Genomic DNA, 23,779 nt, shown 5'->3' on the forward strand with positions numbered 1-23,779 from the left:
TCAGTAAGCTTACATGTATACATTGGCAATTTTCTTTTATAAAACTGTGTGTGTGTGTGTGTGTGTGTGTGTGTGTGTGTGTGTGTGTTGTGGTTGGTAGGGGTCATGCTGCCACTGAATTAGCTGTTACTGAGAGCCAAAGAACCTTAGATTGCAAGTTTTATCCCAACGCAGACCAGTTATTTTCTTACTAAGAATAAACAAAGTTTCTCAGGAGTACTGACCTTCTGTCCTGGCCAGTTGGTTTGCAAATGTGGTCTGGTCTTCCTCAAGGGAAATCAGGCAATTCACTACCACTTCTGTAAACTCTAACTCTCAAAACATCTTTATCAAAAATAAGGAAACTCAGAGTTTTCTCAGAAAGCTCAGATGCTGAAAGCAATAGTGATTTATGTGTCCCAGAACTTTCAGAGCACCTGTGTGAACTCTACTTTTTTATGTTCATGGCCTCCTGAGTTCAGGTGACATCTTGGCTACCCATCCACACCTCCCATTTTGTTCATGACAGGAACTCTGTGCTCCATATACTCTTGTCTTTCCTGCTTCCAAGTCTTTGCTCTTAGTGTTCCCTTGCCTGGAGTACCATTTCTCTTCTTGTCTGCTCAAATCAAGACTCCTTCAATGTCCTACTTAGTCTGACTGTGATCTCCTATTTCTCACATCTTCCGAGATGTCTCTACACTTACTAGATTTTATTTTCTGATGTTCTCTAGTTTATTTTATAGGTGTGAGGCTTTAATTTCTCCCAGAGTTCTTAGGCTCTTGGAGATCTTGCTTTAGGTCTTTTCTGTGAGCTTCGAAGCATCTGAACCCATGCAGGACAAACCCTCATTGAGTGTAGACCTCAGAGAATGGAGAACAGTACATGCAGGGAGCTGCTGGACCTTTTGCCCAGCCCCAGTCTGACCACTGCATAAAGCTGTGCAAAGTCAGGCTGTTGGAGGTCCTGCCTTCTTCTTGGATATAAAAGATATCCACTCATTGCATCTGCTCATTGACCAGTAGAGACCCAGCACAGACTCAGAAGAATAAACACAATCCCTGTTCTTATAGAGCTGTAGTCAGGGAGGTAGGAAGTGTGAACAAAAATGATAACACCCTCCTACTCCTGTTAACATGGAGACCCAAGAAATACCAGGTATACCTTCGTTCCCAACCAATCCCTCAGTAAATGGGATTGTTCTCATTATGCTGTACTGGGAATGTGAGCTGTCAAAGGGTGAACTGTGTCTCATTTGTTTCTGGGTCTCTAGTTTCTAGCCTAGTGTCTGGCACATATGGGGTGTTAAGTTGATGTTTGAGCTTGTTGAATGAAGGAAGTGGTAAACAAATGAGTGAATGTACCCAGTGTCACAGGAGCACAGAGAGAAGGAGTATGTAGAAGATAAGAAGTTGGTGATATTGGAGCAGATTTTGAAGAAATAATAGGAGCTCACTGAGCAGGCAAGAGGAGAGAGGCATTTCTAGGAGAGGGAAATGCAAAGGTGAAGATACCAAGATGTGAAGCTCTATGTGGGGTAAGAGAAACCTCACCAGGTATGGAATGGTTTGAGAAGGGAATGGGGTAGAGAAGAGAGGCGAATGGAATGGATCCCTACCTTGTTATTCCCAAACAGGACTGCCAAGGCCAGCATTTAATCCTAAACTCGCCCCTGCTTATCAGTCCCTTCTCCCCAACCCCCGAAACCTGGCTTCACATTGCCCCTTGCTCATGGGGTGCAAAGCTTTTAATATTAGTTGAAGGCAATACTTATCAAACTTTAATGTGCTCAGAAGCACCTGGAGATCTTGTTAAAAATGCAGATTCTGACTTCTTCGGAGGTGGGACCTGTGACTCTGCATTTCTAAGGAGCTCCTGAGTGATACTGATGATGCTGGTCTGGGGACCACACTTTGAGAAATGAGGCTTTAAGGTAAATGTAACTATGAAGGCTCTCTGTGGCCTCAGCTAGGCTTTCTAAAGACCAAGAAACTAACTTCCTTTGGATTGTTTTTAATTCTGCTTTTTTTAGCAGAGCAGGTAACTTGAGCGTTATCTAATAAAATGTAGGCACTGGGTAGAAATGCCAAAAATAGGGCTTCGCTCCCCAAATAGCCTATCTTTGATACTGGTGTCTTCATTCTGCAAAATACTTCTTTGAGTTTCTGCTTCCACAGTTTTTATTGGCTCTTAGGGAAGACTTACTCTTTGGGAGCAAATGGGCATCTGGAGGCCCAAGTAAAACGTGGGGAGGTCCTGGGGTTGCTCTCCTGCCTCACGTTGAGAGGGTACTTCACTCCTGAACTGGCACCTCTAACCCTCAGTTCTGGAAGGCTCAGTCGGACAAAGGCTATTCTGCTATAAGTCATGTATTTAGTTTCTCATAGTTGAATACTGGATAGAAGCAGAGGAACTTCTGTATCCATTTCTTATCTCAGATAGAATAGAAGCTTCTGGACCCAGTGTGAGACCAAGCGAGCTGGATAAGCAACTTCTCTGGGCCTCACAGCCACCTTCAGCTGCATTAAAAAATAAAGAGGAGGCCGGCTACGTCAAACCAAAACTCTGTAGCTGACATGTGTCTGCGGCAGCATGGGTAGCTATGCTGCAGCCTGGGACCTGACTGAAGGGCTGTAGTGGGAGCTGAGGCCCCTGCTTGTGCCAGTCCACTCTCCAAACACATTTGCAAGCCTGGCCACTGATGATAGTAGAGGAGACCTGGGGCCTGAAGAGACTAAGCCTGGCCACTGGAGGACACTTCCCATAGGCTTCCACTCTTCTCCTTCCCTGGTTTTCATTCCTATGGATTGTGCCCTGTGGATGAACCAGCAGCCTCCAGACTCCAGCAAAGTGACAGAGGCACTTTGGGGACAGAGTCTGTGCAAGATCAGGCATGGACAGCCACCTCTGGTGTGGTGGAGAACTACAGAGGTCTCCTCACCACACCTCTGCCATCAGCAACTGCCACCAATATCCGGCCCACTTCACTCCTCCCAGCCTAGAACAGCTTCAGCAGCCTATGCTAGGTTTCGCTACCTTCATCACAACGTCTACTTTCCCCCATTCCCTCTTTAAGTGTATTAATTCATTTAGGGGTGCCCCTTTGCAGCTAGCATCATCTGTTTATTGAGTGTCTGCTCTGAGCCAAGCACTGAGCTCGTCTCTCATTTTATTTCTCCATGCCTTGTCCCTTAGCACCTTCTTTTATAGTGATGCTGGTCTGGGGACCACACTGCAGAGGTCACTTGCTTATCTCTTCCAGTCTTCTCTTCTGTGTCTCTAAACAACCTGAGAGATGGTCTCATGTCTTCTCCCCTTTGTGATAGGCAGTGTGGAATACTGGAAATACCCAGTGTTTCACACAGACCTCAGTTTGAATCTTGGCTCTGACCTACTACAACTGTAGGTAAATTGGTTGTGTTAAGTTCTGTCAACCTGTTTCATGTGCCCAGGCACTGTATACCTTATTTTGTCCTCACATTTGCAATTTTTTTTTAAAGAAGAAATCACCTATCCCAGGGTTACAATTAAGTTGAGGTATCATATATAAAATGTTTGGTGCAGAGTTAATGCTCAAAAATATTATATGCTCCCTCTTTGCTGTATCACAAGTGCATGTGATTGCTGCATGAGAACCTGTGTTCTACTTAAATCTCTCCCCAGAAGAGTGAGGTGACTTTCTCTACTTAGGGCCTCCTTGGTACTCTGCCCCATGTTCTCCTACATGTAGTTTTAGCCTATTTTCCCTTCCTTTTTCAAAAAGAAAAAAAAATTCAAACATACATAACAGGAGAGAGAACTGTGTAATGAAATCTTTGCATTAGTCACCAGTTTCAACAATCAATAACAATGTTCAGTCTAGTGTCACCTACCTCCCCTGCCTCTTTTTTTTCTGGACTATATTAGAGTAAATTTCAGTCATCATATTATTTCACCTATAAATGCTCTATTGTGTATAACAGATAAAGATGTTAAAGAATATAGCCACAATATTATTATCACCCAACAAAATTAAGAAATTCTCATCAATATAGTCTAATACTCAGTCCATATTTACTTTTTCCCAATTGTCTCAAAAATGGCTTTTTACTGTTGATTTTATTCATGTTACATTTGATTGTAAGGTCTCTTAGGTGTTTTTATATCAGTTTGCTTTGACATATTGTTTTCAGCAGAAACGCTAGAAAAATGAGGAAGTCCTTACTTCCTGAAAGTCTCCCCAACTCACTTCCCAAAACTCTTTCCAAATAACATAAAAACAAGTGTCTCCTTTTTTGGGTGTTATTAAATGAGAAAAGGAGTCCCCTACCTCCCCTTACAGCAACTTAGAAATAAAGAGCTTCCTCTCACGGCTTTCAAACCCCAACAATTATCCAAGTTAAGAAGAAAAGCAGGATTTGCTTTAGCTCTTGTTTTAGAGGGTAAAAATTTCTGGGAAACTGTTCTTTTGAAAGACCTTTTTTATACCCTCCCACCTACTTTAAAAAATCCAGCAACCACAAAATTTACTCCATCACCACTGCCGTCCCCCCTCCCCCCTTTTCTCTCTCTCTTACACACTCCCTCTCTCTTTTTAGCAGGAACACACAGGCCGGCCATATTAGAGAGATGGAAATAAAGCTTCCTTAATGTTGTATGTGTCTTTGAAGTACATTCGTGCATTTTATTTTTATTTTTATTTATTTATTTATTTTTTAGCCTCTCACCATTCCTTCCTTGTAGCCCTTGGCCCCTCAAATCACCCACCCTCTCCCATATCCCAACTAACATCTCAGTGTCTGAAAATGCACAAAGATGCCTGGCTACCTCGCTCTGCCTTCAGTCTCACTGGGCTCAGTCTCTTTTTCTCTTTGGGTAAGTTAGACTGCACATCTGCATGCTCCTGAGGGTCCAGAAGTGTAGCCACAACTGGAAGAGGATAGGGACAAGGGGCAGGAAAAAAAAACATTGCTGGAGCTTCTCTTCAGTGTCTTAGCGAAGGGAGGTGCTGGAACTGGGGGAGACATTGCTGGGGACTGCATAACACTGGTCACAGAAATGCTGAGTGTTGCTTGGGGGTGACAAGGGTGGTGATTTTTGTTTGGGTTTCCCTGTAGTGGATCCATGTGCGTGTGGGGTGGGGTGAGAGTGGGGGTTAGATCCATCTGCAGTCTCTTCATGGAGTTTTTTTAAAGCTGCTGCAAATATGGGGTTCTGAGACTTAATGCTCTCTAAAGGGGTTTTCTATTGTGAACCTTGATCTTTGGAATCTGATGGATTTAGAATGTTAGGAGAGAGTGGGGTGGGGGGGGGTGGAAGTTGAGGGCAGAAAGTTGAGTTTGGGTCTGGCTTCCTGGAAATCTGTACCATTGATTTTTTGAAATGTGTGGGGGAGTGAATGGGAAGCAGGCTTGAGGAATGATCTCTGGATTGTGAGACCTGCTGCAGTGTGCACTGATAGAGAAGGCACTTTCGGCTTGGGCCAAATGGAGTGGAGCAGAGGTCAAGTGCAGGGATCAGAAAAAAATAAAGAAGAAGGAACCCATGGGCCCAGTGAAGCTGTGGCCCTTTAAGACCATGCCTCAGAACTGTCCAGCCCAGTCCTTGAAGCTGCCCTGTCAAGTGACCCAAATATTAATTTCAAATTTGACCATTCATGGATTTTCTGGTGGGTAGGTGGGTTAGACAGTTATTTGCAAGTTTTCTTTATAGGTAGTTTCTTTCTTGCTCTTAAACTTATTGTCAGTGGGAATATTCCCCATCACAGTCTCTCTCTCCTCTCGTCTTGTCTTGTCTTGTCTTGTCTTGTCTTGTCTTGTCTTGTCTTGTCTTGTCTTGTCTTGTCTTGTCTTGTCTTGTCTTCTCTTGTCTTCTCTTGTCTTCTCTTGTCTTCTCTTGTCTTCTCTTGTCTTCTCTTGTCTTCTCTTCTCTTCTCTTCTCTTCTCTTCTCTTCTCTTCTCTTCTCTCTCTTTCTGTCTCTCTGGTGTGCTACGCTATGTTATTTGGCAGGACTGCTAAATGGAGGCAGTGGAGAGCCCCTGGAAGCTTGCATGATAAATCTTATTAGCTTTGCTGAGTTTTGGGGCTTATTAATAACAGAGCGTGAATGTTTGGCAATACAAAGAACACAGGTTTTAGAATCTTATCTGGGTTTAAAGCCACCTTTGTCATGTACTTCATACCCATAGGCAAGTTACTCGACCCCTCTGAGCTTTAGTTCTGTCATGGGTAAACTGAGAATATCTACTGGGTTTTTTTTGTGAATCTGGCACATAGCAGGTGCTCAATGATAGCTAACCTTTATAAAAGCATTTCATGTGCCCAGGCACTGTATACCTTATTTTGTCCTCACAGAAGTCGGTACGGTAATTGTATGAGGTATGTACTGTTATCATCCTTATTTTACAGATGAAGAAACAGGTACAGAGGATTTAAGTAACTTGTCCAATAAGGTCACATGTCAAGTTTAAGGTGAACTGAGATTGGAACCTCTGTTTGTGCATGTTATTAAGCATTGAATTCAACTGCCCACAATGTTCAAGAAATCTTCCTGCTATATTAAACTAATTGATCAAAGAATCTCAAGTACAGGCAAAAAGTTGGGTGATTGGCTTGTGTGTAAGGAGCCAGGCATGAAGGACAGGTGACTCCTTTGGGAGTGAGGGAGAGCTCCTTGTGGGAGGGAGGCAGCTTCATGAGAACCTTATCTAAGTAAAGAAAGGAAGGGGGCTTGGTGATCAAGATCAAGGTGTGGCTTTGGGGAACATGGAGTCTGCAGTGAAGGGGTCAGGGTGTGGAGGCTGTGAGGTAGTGATAAAAGGAAGTTAAAGCCTTTGCAAACCTGGTAAAGAAGAGAATGAAGGAAGGGAGACCTTGAACTTGACTTGATTGGTGTTATGATGAGGCATACCCTAGCACTCCAAGGCTGAGGGTTGAGGTGAGACTTTGGGAGTTGTAGTAGCTTCTGTCCTCAAGACGGAGAGATACTACAAGTGACAAGGGAGGAGACTATGTCAGGGGCTGAGTTTATGAGGATGACAAGCTGGGCAACCTACTGTGACAGAAGCATGTGAGACTTTTTTTTTTTTTTTTTCTAGAAACAATCCAAATGACTGGGCTTCCCTAGAGTTTTTCTTAAGGTCATTGGTTCTGCAGTCACCGGCCTGGTTACTAAAGTTTGGGTTGTGGTATGGGAGGCCTAGAAGTGGAATCTGGTCCTCACTCAAGCCCACTGCACATATCTTCTGGTGGGGACAGGGTCACAGACACAGAGTGGACAATGCCTTCCCTTCCTTCTACAAACTTTTGTTGAGTGCCCACTGTGTGTCACAAACAGTTATGGGTCCGGGGACACCAAGATGAATATAAATCAATTCCCCAGAGCCTCTGGAGGGACACAGGCACATGAATAAATAATAAGAACTCAGTATTGTATGTGCCGTGATGATGATGATGATGATGATGATGATGATAACGGCGGTTAACCTTTGTTTTGGGCTATGTGCCAGACACTGCTGTGAGCTTTATACAATATTAAGTTATTCGGTCCTTACAACAGTCCTAAGAGGTAGGTTCTGTTATTGTTCCCCATTCTACAGATGAAGAAAATGAGATGCTGGGAGGTTAACTATCTTGCCTATGATCAGATCAAGGCACTAGAGCCGTAGTCTTGGCCGCTATGCCGTTCTGCCTTCAAGTCACATGGGAGTGATAGAATAGGGCTGGGGAGAGGGCACAGACACTGGGGAGGCTGCCACTGAGGCAATGCCTTATTAGCTGGAATCTTCAGGATAAGTGGAAGGGCCCCAAGGGCAGAGGGTGAACTAGTTTCCTACCTGAAATAACAACATGTGCAAAGGTGTAAAAGAAGGAAGAGTGAAAGCTGGTGGCATTTTTAGGAAATGTAAGAACTCTGGGGTCACTGGACTGGAGGAAGCGTGGAGGGTTGGGAGCTGGCGGTGGTGCATGAAGCCAGCAGGTAGGATTGTCCCAGATGGTGAAGGACTTGGAAGCTGTGCCCAGGAACCTGGACTTGATCCTGAAAGCAACAGGGAGCCAGTGGAGGTTTGGGGGTGAGTTATCCCCCCTGCTGTACGGGAAAGAAGAACCATGGGAGTGAGGAGCCTTTTGTGGCTGGCAGGAGCGGGGCAGAGAGGTGCATGGGGTTGGACTGGGCTGGGAGGGGGGACCCTGCGGGGGTAGGTTTGACAGGTAAGGAAATGTAGGAGATAGGGGCTAGGTGTCACACTTGCCTGAGAGGCAGGGGCTGCCCCAGGAAACAGTATGATCCAGAAGGTCAGGGAAATAATTTCTCTGCTTAGACACTCTCTCTCTCTCTCTCTCTCTCTCTCTCTCTCTCTCTCTCTCTCTCTCTCTCTCTCTCTCCACCCCTCTGTCATCTCTGTCTCTGTCTCTTTCCACCAAGAAGGAAATAAACCTACCTCATAAGTAAAAAGGAGTGAAGAGAATTAGCTTCCATTCTCTGCAGTGGATACCATGGGGTCTGAGGGGCCAGATGTGCCTTGAAGAAAATGGCTTAGCAGTGGTAATGTTTTGGAACTAAGATCAAAAGCTGCATCTTTACTGCACCCCTGCTGATCATCATTTCCTTTCTGTTAGTTGGAAGTTAGGAGAACCAGGCCCCAGACCTGGTCATAAACAGAAAACCAGGAAGACTGTGGGCTCCCTTGTATGGAGTTTCCTTTAAATAGAAGGATTACCCTCTGGCCAGCCTGCCTGGAGTGGAGAGGGGCGGGGAAGGGCCTGGACCTGCTTTGTAGACAGCTGGAGGCCTTGGAAGAACAATCACTCCCTACCCAGCCTCAATCCTTCACCCTCTGTCTGGAGCCCTGTAGCCTGGGTTCAAATCTAACTTTGTCACTTACTAGCAGTGAACTTGGACTATTCATTTAATTGCTTCGTGCTCAATTTCCTCATCTGCTAAGTGGAGGCATAATAGTATTGTTGTAAGTATTAAATGAGCTAATATCTATAGAATGCTTAAATAATGCCTAGCACACAGTAAGCACATTGTTGTTATTATGATGTCTTCTTGTGACCCTAGCTGTGGATTTGGCTACTTTCTTGAAGCAGCATAGGTCATCAAGAGACCAGGATTTTGTTCACAGATCTGACCTCTCTGCAATGGTCTCCTTGTCTTTAATGAGAGCCTGGACTGTTGAAAAGCTTGAGGCCCTTGCCTTGAGCCTGAGATCCTGGTGAGGACTCAGGCTTAAGTGGGTGTCCTGGACTAGGAGTCAAGAACCATGGTTCTGGTCCCAGCTTGCCCCATCCTTTGTGTCTCCCTTAGGGCTTCACTTTCGCCATTGGTAAGACAATGGGGCTAGATCTATAATTCCTGAGGGTCCCCACTCTGGCTTACTCTGATTGGGTGACTGACTCCCTGTTCCTTTATTCTGCAGTTGGGACTTGGTGGTTGACCTCTCTGACCAGTAGAGGGCACGCGTGTTCCATCTGGTGCTTCCTGCAGGAACCAGCTGTCAGGATGAGGGGGAGGGACTCCGCATTGCACCTCTCTGTCTGCCTGCTCCCACCAGCCACCAAAGGCTCCTTGCTCCCCATGACTCTGCCCTCCTACACGGCAGGGTGCTGCCTTCTTAAGTTTGGAGAGTGCTGCCTGGTGGGGTTCAAGTTTTAATTGGAGTGATGTCATGGGCTGTGTCAGGATAGAGGCAAGGGGTGGGTCAGAGTCACAGCACCTACTTCCTAGTGTCGCTTGGAGGTTCCTTTTGGTCGAGGGCTCTGGGAAGGTAGAAGATCCTTTCAAGGGAAGGTGTTAGAGAAGCAGAGAGTTCCTGGAAGATGAGGTAAGCTCAGGTCAAGGCCCTGCCAGGCTCCTTCCCTACAGATTTCTCTGCCTCTGCAGAGTGGGGGCGGTACGGTATTTTCTGCACACCTCCTCCTTGCCTGGAGCTGTGCTAGGTGCTTTCACAAAGGCTATGGAAATGGGGAGAGGGGAACTGGGCTGTTTTTCTTGGTGGGCCCACTCAGCCTCCCCAGTTTATACTCCCCTAATGAGCACTGTGGATCTAGGGGCCTATCCCTCTATCTAGGGACTCAGTTATGACCTCCAGGGCAGCAATTCAGAGCATCTTTTCTTCTTAAGTCCCTCCTACCAGTCCTGCCCACTCATCCTAAGAGATGCCCTGAGCAGAAGGACTCTATATATTTGCTTCCAGGCTGTAGTGCCATGGCTTCTGGGGTAGGGCCCAGCAGCTTTGCACAATAAAACGGTTTGAAAAATAAGAGCCCTGCAGGGGTCAAGGCCCCCCCCAAAGTGCCCTCTGCCAGGAGGCTGCCCCAGAAATACTTCCTGTCTATGGGGGTGGGAGGGTGGGGGGCAGGCCTCGAGGAAAATTTAGGATAACAAGAGCTATCATTTGCTGAGCAATTACTTTCAGGCAGCTTGCATGCTGTGCTTTATATATTTAATCTTATTTAATTATCTTAACAACTCTAGGAGGTGGGTGTAATCAGCTGCATTCTGTAGAGAGGGGGCTTAGGCTTAGAGGGTGAAAGAGCTTGCTCACAGTCTTCCAGCTAGCTGATTGAAAGCAGAGCTGGGACTGAACCCACATTTAATCAGTTCCCCCTATCTATGCTATTCCCACAGCTCTTGCTTGGACAACCTCCTAATTGCCCCCAGTCCCTAGGGGGTTCCTGTCTTACTCCAGATAATTAGATCCTAACACCATGTTCTGGCCCATAGACCCTGTGACCTGATCCCTGCCTGATTCTGGAACCTCAGGTCTCACCACTTGCCCCCTTGATCACTCTGCTCCTTGGGCCTCAAACAAATGAAGATTATTCCAGCCACTGAGACTTTGCTCTTGATATTCTGCTGCCTTGGGACTTGATTCCTTCCAAATTTCAGATGGCTAACTCCCTCACTTCAGTCAGGGGCCTCCTACATGTCACCCCTCAGAGCAGTCTTCCCTGACCACTGATAGAGAACAACACCCCCTTACCTTGCTTATTTCTTACAATCCTTGCCATGTATCACCACCTAAAGTCACATCATTATTTTTTCCCTTGTCACTGTCTGTTCCCTCCCTAGAATACGAGTTCCATATTCTGGTGATGCTACCTGTCTTATGCATGACAGTATTCCCCAGAGCCTAGACCAAGAGCATAGTAGGCGATTTATCAATATTTGGCATATGAATGAATAAATCATTGATGCTCAACATTACCGTTTGTCTTTGATAAATCAATTAATCTTTTGGGATGAGGTTTTGACTGTATTGGCAGAGACTCTTAGAACTAAGGCCAGGACTAGGTGAGGCAAGTGAGGCACCTGGGGTGCAAAATTTAAAGAGGTATTTTCATGACCCTAAAGGTGATGCCTTCTTAAATTTTGTGCCCCAGGCTTTCTGTCTCATATGGGGCACTGGAAGGGTTTTGGCTCACTCACGTCACCCTAGACTCTGCCTTGCTTAGAATGTCAGAGTGTGATGGGCCTTTCTCAGCCCTAGCCCCTATCTGCTATACCAAGTCTAGCGTTTCTTGTAGAATTCCACAGAAACCTATTGTTCCCACACTGCCACCCCTTCAGCCTGGATCAACTTCTTGCTGTGGTGTTTTCGGGCCTGACATCTTCAAAAGGGACTGTTGTCCTTGTAGACCCATCAGCTGGTTCCTTGGAATTGTGTCACTACTTCTGAGGCACCACTTCCCTCCTACTACTCATCTGTCCTCTTTCCTGCCTGCCAGAAGCCTAGGGATGGTAAAGGGGCTGGGCCTGGCTGAGCACGATGCTTTGCTCTGGCCCTGGGGTATGGAGTATGAGGCCTTCTTAATCTTTATGTGTCCTCAAGCCTTCCTGCTCCATGAGGGACATTGTAGCTTCAGTTGGAAGGGGTTTGGCTTAGCAGAGATGGTTGGAAGTAGTGAGGGAGAAGCGGGATAGGAGGCCAGCACAGTGAAGTCCTTTGTCCTAGGTCTTCGGCTAGCAGGTGGCACAGGCAGGGCTGGAGCAGGATGGCCAAGTGGAGGGGCTGGCCAATGATGTTCCTGGAAAAGGCTTGGGGCCATTTGTGCGTCCCTGGCTTGACAGATGATTTGGTCTCTCTCTACCCTAGCCTTGCTCTGCACTGCCCTCACCCCCAGGGCCATATCAGTTAGTTACCCATTATAAGCTTTGCCCACCCCACCCCATCAAATGATTAATTTCAGCTGTTAGAGACAAAGCCCACTGCCCTAGCTCTGCTCCACTCCCCACCAGGCACAGCAGGCTTGCCCCCTGCATGGCACTATCAGCCAGAATCCTCACCAGCTTTTGGCTTTGCCCACAGTGCCACCAGGGCAGAACATGGAAGTCACAGTACCTACTACCCTCAATGTGCTCAATGGCTCTGATGCCCGCCTGGCCTGCACATTCAATTCCTGCTACACAGTGAACCACAAACAGTTCTCTCTGAACTGGACCTACCAGGAGTGTAGTAACTGCTCTGAGGAGATGGTGAGTCCTGGGATAGAGGTGGGGCTGGGATAGGAGTCCGGCCCAGTGGGAGGCCCACAGTGAGAGGCCTACCTTTCCCACACCCTGCCCCATACTGGACCAGGTGCCCATAGTATCTGGGTGGGCTGTCTGATCCAGGGGGCTTTGTCAGAAGGTGTATTGTCATGCCTGGGTGGCCCTGGGGAGGGTGGCGGAGATCTGGAGGTAACTGCCTCTCTTCCAGGTAAAAGGTGCATGAGACAAAGAGCATCCTCCTCTCCTTGCAGCTCTTTGCTCATCCATCCCCCCCCATCCTGTCCCTTGTCCACCTCAGTTCCTCCAATTCCGCATGAAGATCATTAACCTGAAGTTGGAGCGGTTCCGAGACCGCGTGGAGTTCTCGGGAAACCCCAGCAAATATGATGTGTCGGTGACACTGAAAAATGTGCAACTCGAGGATGAGGGCCTCTACAACTGCTACATCATGAACCCACCTGACCGCCACCGTGGCCATGGCAAGATCTACCTGCAGGTCCTCATGGAAGGTGAGAGGCAGGTGGGCAGAATGGGGAGCAAGGCTGCTGTAGGGGCACCTGACCCTTCCCACTGAATTACTCTCCACAACTACTCTCCAGCAGCATTAGCTCAGGGCTCCTTTGGAGAGGCTGTGTCCTCCTGAGGGGTAACAGCAACAGCTTGTGCTGGCTGCAAGGCATTTGTTTTTTTCCCTCCAGTCCTTGAGGACTTGGGAAGATGTCTCAGAGTCCTTGTAATGCTATCGATCATGATCATGATCTTAAGAATCATTATAGCAGCTTTCATTTATTGGGCACTTGCTATGTCTCAGTTAAACTCTATGCATTACCTTATTTCATCTTCATAAAACCCTATGAGGGAAGTAGTATTAATTATCCCCATTTTACAAATGAGAAACTGAGGCTTAGAGAGGATAAGTAAGTTGTCTAAGGTCATGCAATTAATAAATAGTAAAATCAGGACTCAAATTTGGGTCTTTTTGATCCTAAAGTCCATGCTGTTAAATACTGCATCATACTGCCCACTCCTGGGCTTTTAGGCACCCAAAATCTTGGGGTGGGGGTTAGAGGTCAACGATCTGGGCTGATTTTTGGTTTTGACTAAAGTTCTTTCCACAGAGAAGAATAAAGTCAGGACTGCTCCACACATACTGTGGGAGCAGGGGACAGTGGCCGAGGCTCACTCTTCCAGCCCTAGTGCTCAGTAGGTCTGTTTCTTTTTCTTCTCCAGAGCCCCCTGAGCGGGATTCCACGGTGGCTGTGATTGTGGGTGCCTCCGTGGGAGGTTTCCTGGCTGTGGTCATCTTAGTGCTGATGGTAGTGAAGTGTGTAAGGAGGAAAAAAGAGCAGAAACTGAGCACGGATGACCTGAAGACGGAGGAGGAGGGCAAGACAGATGGAGAGGGTAACGCAGACGATGGCACCAAGTAACAGGCGGCCGGCCCCACAGCCCCTCCCTCATGCCCTATCTCCCTCCCACTCTCTGCCCCGCTCGGCGTGCCCCTGCCTACCCACTCTTGGTGTGCTTCTCTTAAACCAGGACCCCAGGGCTTACCTGGAGCCCCTTGAACCCCTCACTTTGTGTCCCCCGCCCTGCACCAAGAGTGACCCACCTCTCTTTCATTTGAGAAAACTGCCATGATGTCTGAGATGTGTGGGTCCTGCGAGGAGGAAGTGAGTTCAAAACTGCCAGTCCCTGAGAGGAGGCAGGAGGCACGTGTGAGGGTCCCAAGGAGAAGGGGGAGGGTGGGCAGCAGTGAAGGAGAGGGTCAGCTGTCCATCCTACCTGGTGCACGAACTCGTCTGGTGGCAGCTTCAGAGAGGACCTGTTGGTGGGGGTGAGGCTTTCCTGTGCTGCCTCAAGAAGGCCTGGAGTGGGACATTGCTCTGCTTCCTGAGCCGCTCCCAGCCCAGGGCAGCCCTATTGGGCTGAGGTTGGTAATATGTTCCTATAACTCGGGGGTGGGGTATGTTAAAGGGACAACTGTGAGTTTCCTGAGCATCGAAGAAGAGCTGAGACTGGAAGCAAATGGAGACAAGCCTTGGCCCAGGGTGCTCTGCTTTCACCCCCTTCTCCATTAATGGCTGCTACCACAGAAGGCTTGTGGTTTTCTGTTGGGTGCTAATCCCTTGGGATTTGAAGAACCCCTGAGTTGGGCCATGGGTGGATTGTGTTGTTCCAGGTAGTGGTCATTTTCCATCATACTTGCCTACAAACAGGAGACAGATTTTAATCAGCTGAGGGACTGACAGGGTGGGCTCCATTGTAAAGTGCACTTGACTGCAGACTGCCTTGTCTAACAGGATGACCACCATCGGCCTGGGCCAGGAGCGGCTAAGGCACAGAGATGAGGAGGGATGTAAGTCATGGGCAGAGAAGAGAATGTGCAGAGTGGGGGCCAAAACTTGGAGCTTCTGTTCAGACTTTCCCAGTTACCCTCAGCAGGGTTTTCATCTGGCTTTTGGCTAGAGACCAGGGAAGGGAATATCCCAAGGGAAGCATGAGGAGAGAACTTGTGGCTATGTCACATCTAGAGCCATGTTACACCCTCCCTTGCCCCAACAATTCTGTTGCGGGGAAGAAAGTAGCACTTGTGGGGAGTCAACTTTCACTGCCATTTTACTCACATTAAGGGAATTTCAAGAGAGGGAGAGAGACAGAGAGAAAAGCTGTTGGCATGGAGAACACTACCTTGTACCCTCAGAGAATCAACCAGCCATGTCACTTATACTGCAGAAAGGGAAACCGAAGTTCAAACTGACAAACTGAGGGGTCCTGCCATCCCCTCTGGGCTCCTCAGTCTGCCATTTGAATTATCATAGCCATAGTTGTCCTGATGGGAGGGGCCTCTGTGGTAGATGAGGGAGGTAAGGTGAGGGACGTATGTGCATTCAGCCTTGCTCATCTCGCTGGAGTCCAGGCTCTCCAAGCTTTGACTGAGGCAGGGACCGAATGATGGGAATAAGGAGAGAGCTGCTGACAATGCCCCATCCCCTGCCCCAGGCCGAGCCTTTTCATACCTTTCAGCCTTTCTAGGAGCTCAGGTCCTGCCCAGGGTCAGGGAGTCAGAGCCCAGGGCAGGAACGAGTCTGAGAAAAGGAGTTTGAGACAGGACTGTGACAGTCTCAGGGACCATTCTCTGCCTCTGCCCCATTAGATGGTCAATTTGGGGGAGTGAACAATAGCACGTGGGAAATTAAATTTAATTCACTTCAACATCCATTTATTAAGCATCTCCTGTGTGCCAGGCACTGTGTCAGACACACATAAAGCCATAACAGTTGGGAACTGCCAGGTCAGCACTGGGGGGACCAAGATTAATTTTTTTGGTGTATCTAGTTCCACTTGTATAGCCACTGCTTCCAGGGCTGGAGTAGGAGAAGAAGAAAGAGATTCCAGAATCTGAGCCCTGGAAAGGGAAGAAAGGAAGGAGAGAAGGAAGATACCACAGGGAAGAGGGTGAGAAGCCTGGCAAAGTTGGAGATGGGCACCCAGACAGAGCCTGTGTGGGGTGGGTCCAGCCCACAGGGAAAATCTAACACTTCGGTTCAGTACCTAACTGCCAATTAACACACTGCCAATGAAGGTAGGCTAAGCCACCAGGATGCCTGGGGCAGGTGGACATTGCCCATCTTTCAAGCCAACCAGCTGAGAGGGGAAGGTGGGTGGTGGGCACCTACCTTATACTGAGTGAAACCAAGAGTGGTTGTAATACACTTCTGCAGTTTGCAGATTTCACTTTTTGGCAACCTTTCAAGTGCTCTCCTTTCCAGGAAGAGTGAGGATCTGTGATGATGCTGGGAGCTTTTCCTTTTCCAGGACTCATAATATTTAGGGGAGTTAGTTGTAAGATACCCTAGGTTTATTTTAAGGAATCCTAACTTTCCATAAAGAAGACCAAGACTCTAAGTTTCTTCCCTTCTCTGCCCTGACCCAGTGGGGCCTGGGGAGGGCAAGGCCTCTCCACTGGCCTCAGGGGCCACAGAAGAGCGGGGTGGGCCAAGAACCACTTTGCCCCAGGTGCTCACCCTCATTTCACTTTCTTCTCAAGCTCCCTAGAATCTCCTCCAGAGGTCTTATGGAGCTGCCTCCCCCAGAACAATGAGGTTGGGAACAAAATAGTGCTTCTGTGAATAGAGGTGGGACAGCGTGAGATGTTTCCACAGCAGCCATCTCCCTACCCTGCTTTCTAGTTTATACCAGCAAGCTGTTCCTTTTCTTGCACTGTGGGGTTCAAGTCTCACTCTGGCTGCATGTTCCCATCACTGCACTCTGCTGGGTTCAGTCTGCTGGTTTTCTCAACTTTCCCTGCCTCTTCCACTCTCTTGGAACCCCCTATCTGTCTCTTCCTCCTAATTAAGGACCATTGTAAAGAGAGATGGGCTGGCCAACCCATGGAATTTAGTTTATAAGAACAAAGCACAATTATTCAGGACTGAAATGCCTTGAGGTGCCTTGGAACTGGCTTTGGAAATATGCCCCCCCCCCAGCTATGGACTAATCACTGTTATTCCCAATTTATAAAAAGGAAAAGCTGATTGGATCCATATTTCTTTCTCCCTGCGAGTCTCCCTGGGAGGTTGGGCTGGAGAGTATTTACAAAGTCAGGTTAAGCAGATGGACAATTGAAAATACTGGCCAGGGCCAAAAGGATATTTCCACGCCATAGGAATGGCTTGGTGCAATTGGAACAGGTGATGAATCAAGGAATTTTCCTTCCTACTTATTATGTCTTAAGGATAGACAACCTGTGTCTCTTGCTGTGCCTCTTGCTGATGTCTTCCTTTATTGAAGCTTGCTGATGCATTTGTACATAGTCTATGTATAGGTATAAACATATAATATACATAAATATAAAACATCTCACTACAATCACTCTAAAAGTTACATTGGGGAGAGAAACAATCATTTCTCAGTGTTTTGAGTCGATTTACCAAAGGGAAATTATGGAATGTTCTTATTGCTCTTTGTGCACTTGGAGGGGAAAAACCAACTACTTATGCACTTCCAAGGTTTTTTGTGCGATATGGTGGTTGGAAGAGGTGGTGGGAAGAGAAACTCAAGCGATGCTCTGTGACCTGACTGCTGTGATGTGTCTGCTTTTGGAGAAGACTGTTTCTTTTGCAGTTTGTCCTCTTGCTTGGATCTATTGCTACAATAAACAGATTATCTCCCCTGAACATCCCTCGAATGTGGCTTTTTTCAGGGGTTCAGAGTGGGGTAAGTTGAGGCTTTGCCAGGACCCTGACCGGGACTGCTGACACTCCTTTCCTGGTAAAACCATTGACATTGTCAGATCCCCACTGAGGACAAGGGTCTAGTCCACTCTTATTGACAAATGTTTCATCTCTTTTCCCCTTTGCCTTCCCAGAATCCTGGGAGACTCTACCCATCTCAGAAACACCACAGGGACAGTGGGGCTGAAAACACGCTTCTTGGAGGCCTCTTGGTTATTTCTGGGGTGATGGCAATCTTTTAAGCCCCCTTCAACTGTTACGTTGATGTTGCCTATTCTTTCCATGGACAGGTGGGCCATCCTTCCTACCCCTTATTTCTAAACAACGTCTAGCTAGGCAGACCTCTCTTTTGCCTGCTTTGGACTTGGGAAAAATAGATGACAGCTGGTTAGAGTCTGTCCTCATGCGACTTCACAGGTGAGGGTAAAGAAGAGTCATGTTGCGCATGTCTCATCCATGTACTGGTATATCTCATTTAGGTACCCCCAAATCAGCCCGAAGTTCAGGACCAAAGGTAACCTCCTGGCCTAGGGGATCCATTATTGCAGAAACACTTGGCCTTTTTCTCTCTTGGTCCCTGTTCTTATGTCCTTTTGCATTCTTCTCTCTTACACACACACACACACACACACACACACACACACACACACACACACCCCTTTGCCTAGGAGGCTTGCCAGATAAGAAAATTCTCAACTTTCTCAATGGCAAGGTAACTGAAGTGGTTGGTTCTTACTTTTCTCCTGGTTATTTCTTGTAACCTAGAGACCTTTGCCAGTGATTATAGCCCACATGCATTTTAGAATATTCCAGGAGGATCCTGACACTGACAGTCCAAATGCCAGCAAGGATTACTGTTGCTACCTGAGAGAGATGCCAGAGAGGAAATGGTAGCAATTAACAGAGGTGGCTGGGATTTAATGGACCCAAGGAACCTTGGTTTAAAAGGGTGTCTGTTCTCCAGAGCCCCTGTGTCCTTCTAAGGATGGAATGTCAGAGAGGGTGCTTTTCTGCTTAACAGATAGGGAAACTGAAGTGGGGGACATGGACTGAGCAGCAGAAGGTACTGTGGATTCTGGTTCCTTCTGGGGTAGCGACAACATCTTTCTCATTCTAGGGCTTTTCTCTCAGAACACTTGCGAGGACAATTTGGAGCTGAGCCTGGCTTCTGAGAGGGTTGGATTTGGCTCAGGCACCACCCCTAAATTAATTTTCTTTGGTCAAGCCTGCTTGAGGCCTGATGGGGTAGTTTTGATTGCAAAGTGAGCTGCCTTGTGGGGGAAGGGCTAGCTCCCACCCTGAGGCTCAGCATTGGCCACTGGCTTCCTGTCCCCAAGCTGAGATGAAGGTGCCTGTACAAGAACCTCTCAATTCCCACTGCTCCTTCCCTTCTCACCATAGCCCTTTGCTGGGCTCAGGCAGGGCCATTGGCCTGCTCATTGCCTGCTGCCATGGAATAGGAGCCTGTACTCCTAGACTTTCAGAGTCCTTAGGACAGGCCTTGAGGGCCAAAAAGAGTAGGGTAGGAGAGTAGCTCTTTATAACATCAGAGATAAGAGGGGTCCCAGGGACTACCTGGCCAAACCTCCTGACTTTCCTGAAAGGGAAACTGAGGACTAGAACAGAAAATGACTTGCTTAAGGCCACATGATGGCTCCAGGTCAGCTGTTCTTCCCACAGCTCACGTCCAGTCTGGGCCTAGCACTCAGCACAGCTCAGCACATATCAGGGGCTCCTATCTGCCCCTCCCAAGCTGGGTCTGAGTTTAACTAGAAGAGGCCTCCACACTTCCTGTAAGAGCTCAGTTTTTAAAGCTGAATTTCAGAGAGGGAAAGTGACTCTCCCAAAGTCACACAGTTGGCTAATGACAGAGCCTGGGATGGAACCCAAATCTCCTCCCTAGGTAAAGACCCTTCCCAGGATAACCTAATGTTCACAGGTAAGAAGATGTATGTCTGTTAGCTCCAATTCCGAGTCCCATTCACACATCCAATAGTGTGACTGGACTTCTGTTGGTTTGCATATAGGCCCCACTTAGGCCACTTGTCTTCCTCCCATTTAGCAGGAGTGGGGGTAATATCTAAAAAAGTTCAGGTGAGAGGAGGCTGGGGTAGTACCTGGTGGAATGTGGGCTAGGCAGCTGGATGCACAGAAGCAGGAGCCTCCACTAGGTCTCCTGTCTTCCTTCACTGGCACTCTGGGGACTCAGAACGTTCACACTGGCAGAGCTCTATAGGAAGTCTTCTCAGATAGCCCTGTGGCATTGCCCCCATGGTCCTCTAACCCTGAAGCTCGGCGGGTTCCAGTCATTTCTGGCTGCTGCTACCATGCTGATGTCAGGGTGTTAACCACCTTTTGGGACAGGCTCGGCCACCCAATGGATGAAAGCTCCAGAAGGCCTTGGGGAAAGAAGCCCAGCTGAGAACTATAACTTGGCATCTTGACATAGCATGTAGATTGGTCCTAAAATAGATTAGCTCAGCCCAGCCTAGCCTAGGACCTCACTGGCCTGAAAGGCTATGTAGGGCTCTGGCTAGAAAAGGGAGAAAGACAGATGAAGATGGTGGAATAGATGGGGTGGGCATGGGAGAGTAGGTATGTTGGTGGGACGTAGCTTGGAAAATCAGCTTTTCTGCTTTTCCTGTTCTCTGGCAAGAACAACCTTGAGAGGCCAGAAGAAGGAACAGGGAAGGGTGCTAGTGGGTGCTGGACACTCAGCTTGGTTACTTGGGATTCTATGGGAGAGGCTTTCCCTTACAACAATGGCAAAGTCACCTTTATCCCAACCACAGCTGCCTCTGCTTCTCAACTGGGACGAATTCCCTATAAATAGGTGGCATAAAGACTAAGAACTGTTTGCCTCAACATTGACAGTCACTCTTGTGGGCAAATGGGCAGACAAAGAGGGTGTGTTCTGCCAGGAGGGAAAGTGTGCATCACAGCTGTTGGCCAATATAGTGGCCGGGGCTGTGGCCACAGGGGAGAAAGATTAGACATTCTCATTCTGCCTGATGGCAAAACATTAGGGCTGGCAGGCAGAGACAGATATTAACTGAATGTAAGTCATAGCTGTGCAGAGGGTTGAGTTTCTCTGTGGTAATGAGATCCCCATCACAGAAGGTATTCAAGCATAGATTGGTGGTGTCATCAAGAAGATTCATATATCGGGGCATACTTTTAGATGTCTTCTAAGTTTACTGACAATGAGTCTCTGCAGCTCTCATTTTAGGATTCAAATGATACAAGTGTGATTAACTCTTGCTTGCCTGAGGATAAATACAGCATGGACATGGGCAAGTTCCTGCCTCTCTGCCTTCTTACTCAGTCACACTCTTCCCCAAGCCTGTACACTTGTACTACTTTACCCTATTCATCTTTACCTGATTTATCAATGGTAGGGAGAGGGGTGGGGGCAAGCCCCACACACAGTGAGAAATAGTCTGGGAGGAGATGCAAATTTGGAGCGAGTAGAACTACTTTCTAAAGATCAGACCAAGTCTAACTTACATCCTTGGCTCTCCAGCCCAGACAAAGCTCCTACTGTCCTTCCAGTCAAGACTAGTAGATAAAAAGTAATAGTCCTCTTGGCTTTTTCCATACTTTGCCCTCCCAGCTTTGCTAAAGTCTTCCCTTTTTTTTTTTTTTAAATGCCTACAGCACCTGGTATTCCAAGGTGTTCTCTCATCCAAGTGCTAACCAGGCCCAGCCCTGCTTAGCTTCCGAGATCAGATAAGATCCAGCATGTTCAGGGTGGCATGGGCATAGACTTTTTTTTTTCCCCCTAAAGTCTTCTACCTCCCCATCCCTACCCCACAGCATGAACACACCATGTGGGCCCTCCAACGTAGTTGATACTCTTGGGAAGAGCTGTGGGATGGGTTCATATCTGGCTTGAAAGGGCTTGGAGGGTGTGTCTGGGGGTGCGGGCAAAAGAGAAAGTTGGCTAGTAAAAAGAATAGAAATCATTAGTTGAGTATCTACTGTGTGCCTGGCACTGAGCTAAGTATTCTATGTAGATCAACTGACTTAATCCTCAGGACAACCTCCCAAATGTGCGTCCCTTTCTCACTTTCTCATATGAGACCAAGGTTCTGTCATACTAAGTATATGTACAGACAAGGTGATGTGGCTAGAAAATAGCAGAGAATTCAAACCCAGGGCAGTGCGACGCCAAAGCTATCACATCACACTTCATAAAAGGACAGCCCACAGACTCAGGGGTGGGTGGGGGAAAGGTGAGTGACTTGGAGCCAACCTCAAAATGATGGTAGACAACATGGTAAGGGCGGCAGTGTTTAGAAGCAGAGGCGAAACCTTCTTGGTGGTGCCTAACATCCCACCCTGGCCCTCGACTCTATAGATCTACACAAACAACTCTGACCTCTGCTGGCCACCTTCTCTTCTCTTGGCTTCTGAAAACCTGTGAAAACCTCTTTTTTACCTACTGGCCACTTATCTCCCTGTCCATACCCTTGCTCCTTGGACAGCATTCACTCCAGGGAGACTTTCCTCTGCTCCCATGCTTCCTCCCTTCCTCTCAGCCTCTTCAACTCTCCACTATCTATTCCCTCTCCTATTCTACCTCCTCCCTCTTCCCTCACTTTGCAGCATCCTCTGCTTCTGCATTAAAATGTTCATAAGGGATGGGATCAGAACATTCAGGGACTCATACCTGATACTGCATACCATTTTATGCTTCTGGTTTGGTCACTCTGTCTCAGTGCCCAGTTCAGGGGCAGGACTAGGTCCAGGGTTCCAGGAAGGCATCTGGGCATTCAGCTGACAAGAAAGTCCCATGGCAGCCAGGCTAAATGACCGTTTCCCAATGCCTCCAGTCCCCAGCCCTCCTGAGCCCCCCATCCTCGCTTGATAGGACGGCAAGGGGGGGGCATGGTAACCCATGAAGCAGAGAGCTAAACAAAGCTCTGGATAGGATGGCTAAGACCCTGCCCGGACTACACACCCTGCCCCAACATGGCCCAGAATAAAGATATGTTTAGGACTCACCCCATCTCTGAGCTGCAGTGAGGAAAGCAGATGCCTGCTTCGTGAGGTGGGCACATGCCCCTCTCTAGCTTGGGACTGTCCGATGAGTATCTCTCTGGTCAGGATATTTCAGCTCCTTCCTCTCTTTGCCCTCCTCCCAATGAGCTCATCTGTCTGGGGCTCCCCACCCCCCACCCTTTGCCTGAAAGGATGGACAGAACCTGGCAGAAAAAGAAAAAGAAGAAGGGAGGGATGGAGGAGGCAGCTAGCTGCCTACCTGCGTGTGCCCAAAGCCCTTAGAAAATGCAGATGGGTGAGGAGGGCTCAAGAGGAAGAGTTTATCTTTATTCTAAGTTGCTGGTGCGAGGTACGCTGGAGAGCAGCAGGCAAGGTGGCCAGCACCGGTTCCTTGCTGGACTGCTAAGCCACGTGCCTGCGGGTTGGTTTGGTGCAGGCTGTTCTGTTAACCCCCTCGGTACCTGCCAAACTTCAGTGGACACTGTGGCTGGGGCCAAGAAGGCTGGAGGAAAAAATAGAGTAGCAACGGACAGGGAACAAGGAAGAGGCTCCTAAAAGTTAGTCCAGTACCCTCCACCAACCCCGACCCAAAAGGCAGAAGGATTTGGGGCATTTAATTTTAAGTTAATGCATGCACAGAATCTCAGTGCCTGCAGTACTGCCATCATGAGGTTGGGACCCTGTTCATAACCAGAGGGTAGGTCAGGGAAGGTGGAGAGGGAAAGCAGCTCTAGGTGTTGATCTGACGCCGGCTGCTGGAAGAAAAGCTGTGAGTTGGGCGTGCGGGGCTCCCTGAAGAGCTGGAGTTCTCTGCCTCTAAGAGCCAAGTCAGCGCTGTTACCTGCAATGCCCCTACAGGAACCGCGAGGCCTTATGGGGGAAGAGAGTGGGGGAGGAAGGCAGCAGGCAAGGGCAATAGGGGAGCCAGAGGAGAGGAGGCTCCCTGCCAGGCTCTTGTTACTTAGGAGGAACTCCTCTTAAAATAGCTCTGGAGACCTCATCAGAGATCTCCCTTTCCCTTCCTCCCCCACTGGGGGCTTGGCTGGCTTTCTGAGAGCTGACAGGGATGGAACCTTCCATCTA

At 48.0% G+C, this 23,779-nt stretch overlaps 1 protein-coding gene and 1 pseudogene across 3 annotated transcripts; one reads left to right on the top strand and one right to left on the bottom strand.

Moving 5' to 3' along the window:
* Positions 1-4,537: 4,537 nt before the first annotated feature.
* On the top strand, positions 4,538-15,056 carry SCN2B (sodium voltage-gated channel beta subunit 2). Of its 3 annotated transcripts, none has more exons than XM_016155536.2 (4): positions 4,538-4,834; positions 12,274-12,440; positions 12,754-12,964; positions 13,686-15,056. In XM_016155536.2, the coding sequence occupies exons 1-4, from the start codon at positions 4,609-4,611 to the stop codon at positions 13,883-13,885; spliced, it is 804 nt and encodes a 267-aa protein (XP_016011022.2). In that variant the 5' UTR covers positions 4,538-4,608; the 3' UTR covers positions 13,886-15,056. The 3 variants fall into 3 exon arrangements, with proteins under 3 accessions (XP_016011022.2, XP_016011035.1, XP_016011031.1); XM_016155549.2 differs by lacking the exon at positions 4,538-4,834 and adding an exon at positions 8,670-8,925; XM_016155545.2 differs by lacking the exon at positions 4,538-4,834 and adding an exon at positions 9,545-9,786.
* Positions 15,057-21,340: 6,284 nt separating this feature from the next.
* On the bottom strand, positions 21,341-21,459 carry LOC118603741 (annotated as a pseudogene).
* Between the last annotated feature and the right edge of the window lie 2,320 nt (positions 21,460-23,779).

Source organism: Rousettus aegyptiacus, unplaced genomic scaffold, assembly GCF_014176215.1.
Source record: "Rousettus aegyptiacus isolate mRouAeg1 unplaced genomic scaffold, mRouAeg1.p scaffold_m13_p_5, whole genome shotgun sequence".
NCBI classification, from domain to species: domain Eukaryota; kingdom Metazoa; phylum Chordata; class Mammalia; order Chiroptera; family Pteropodidae; genus Rousettus; species Rousettus aegyptiacus.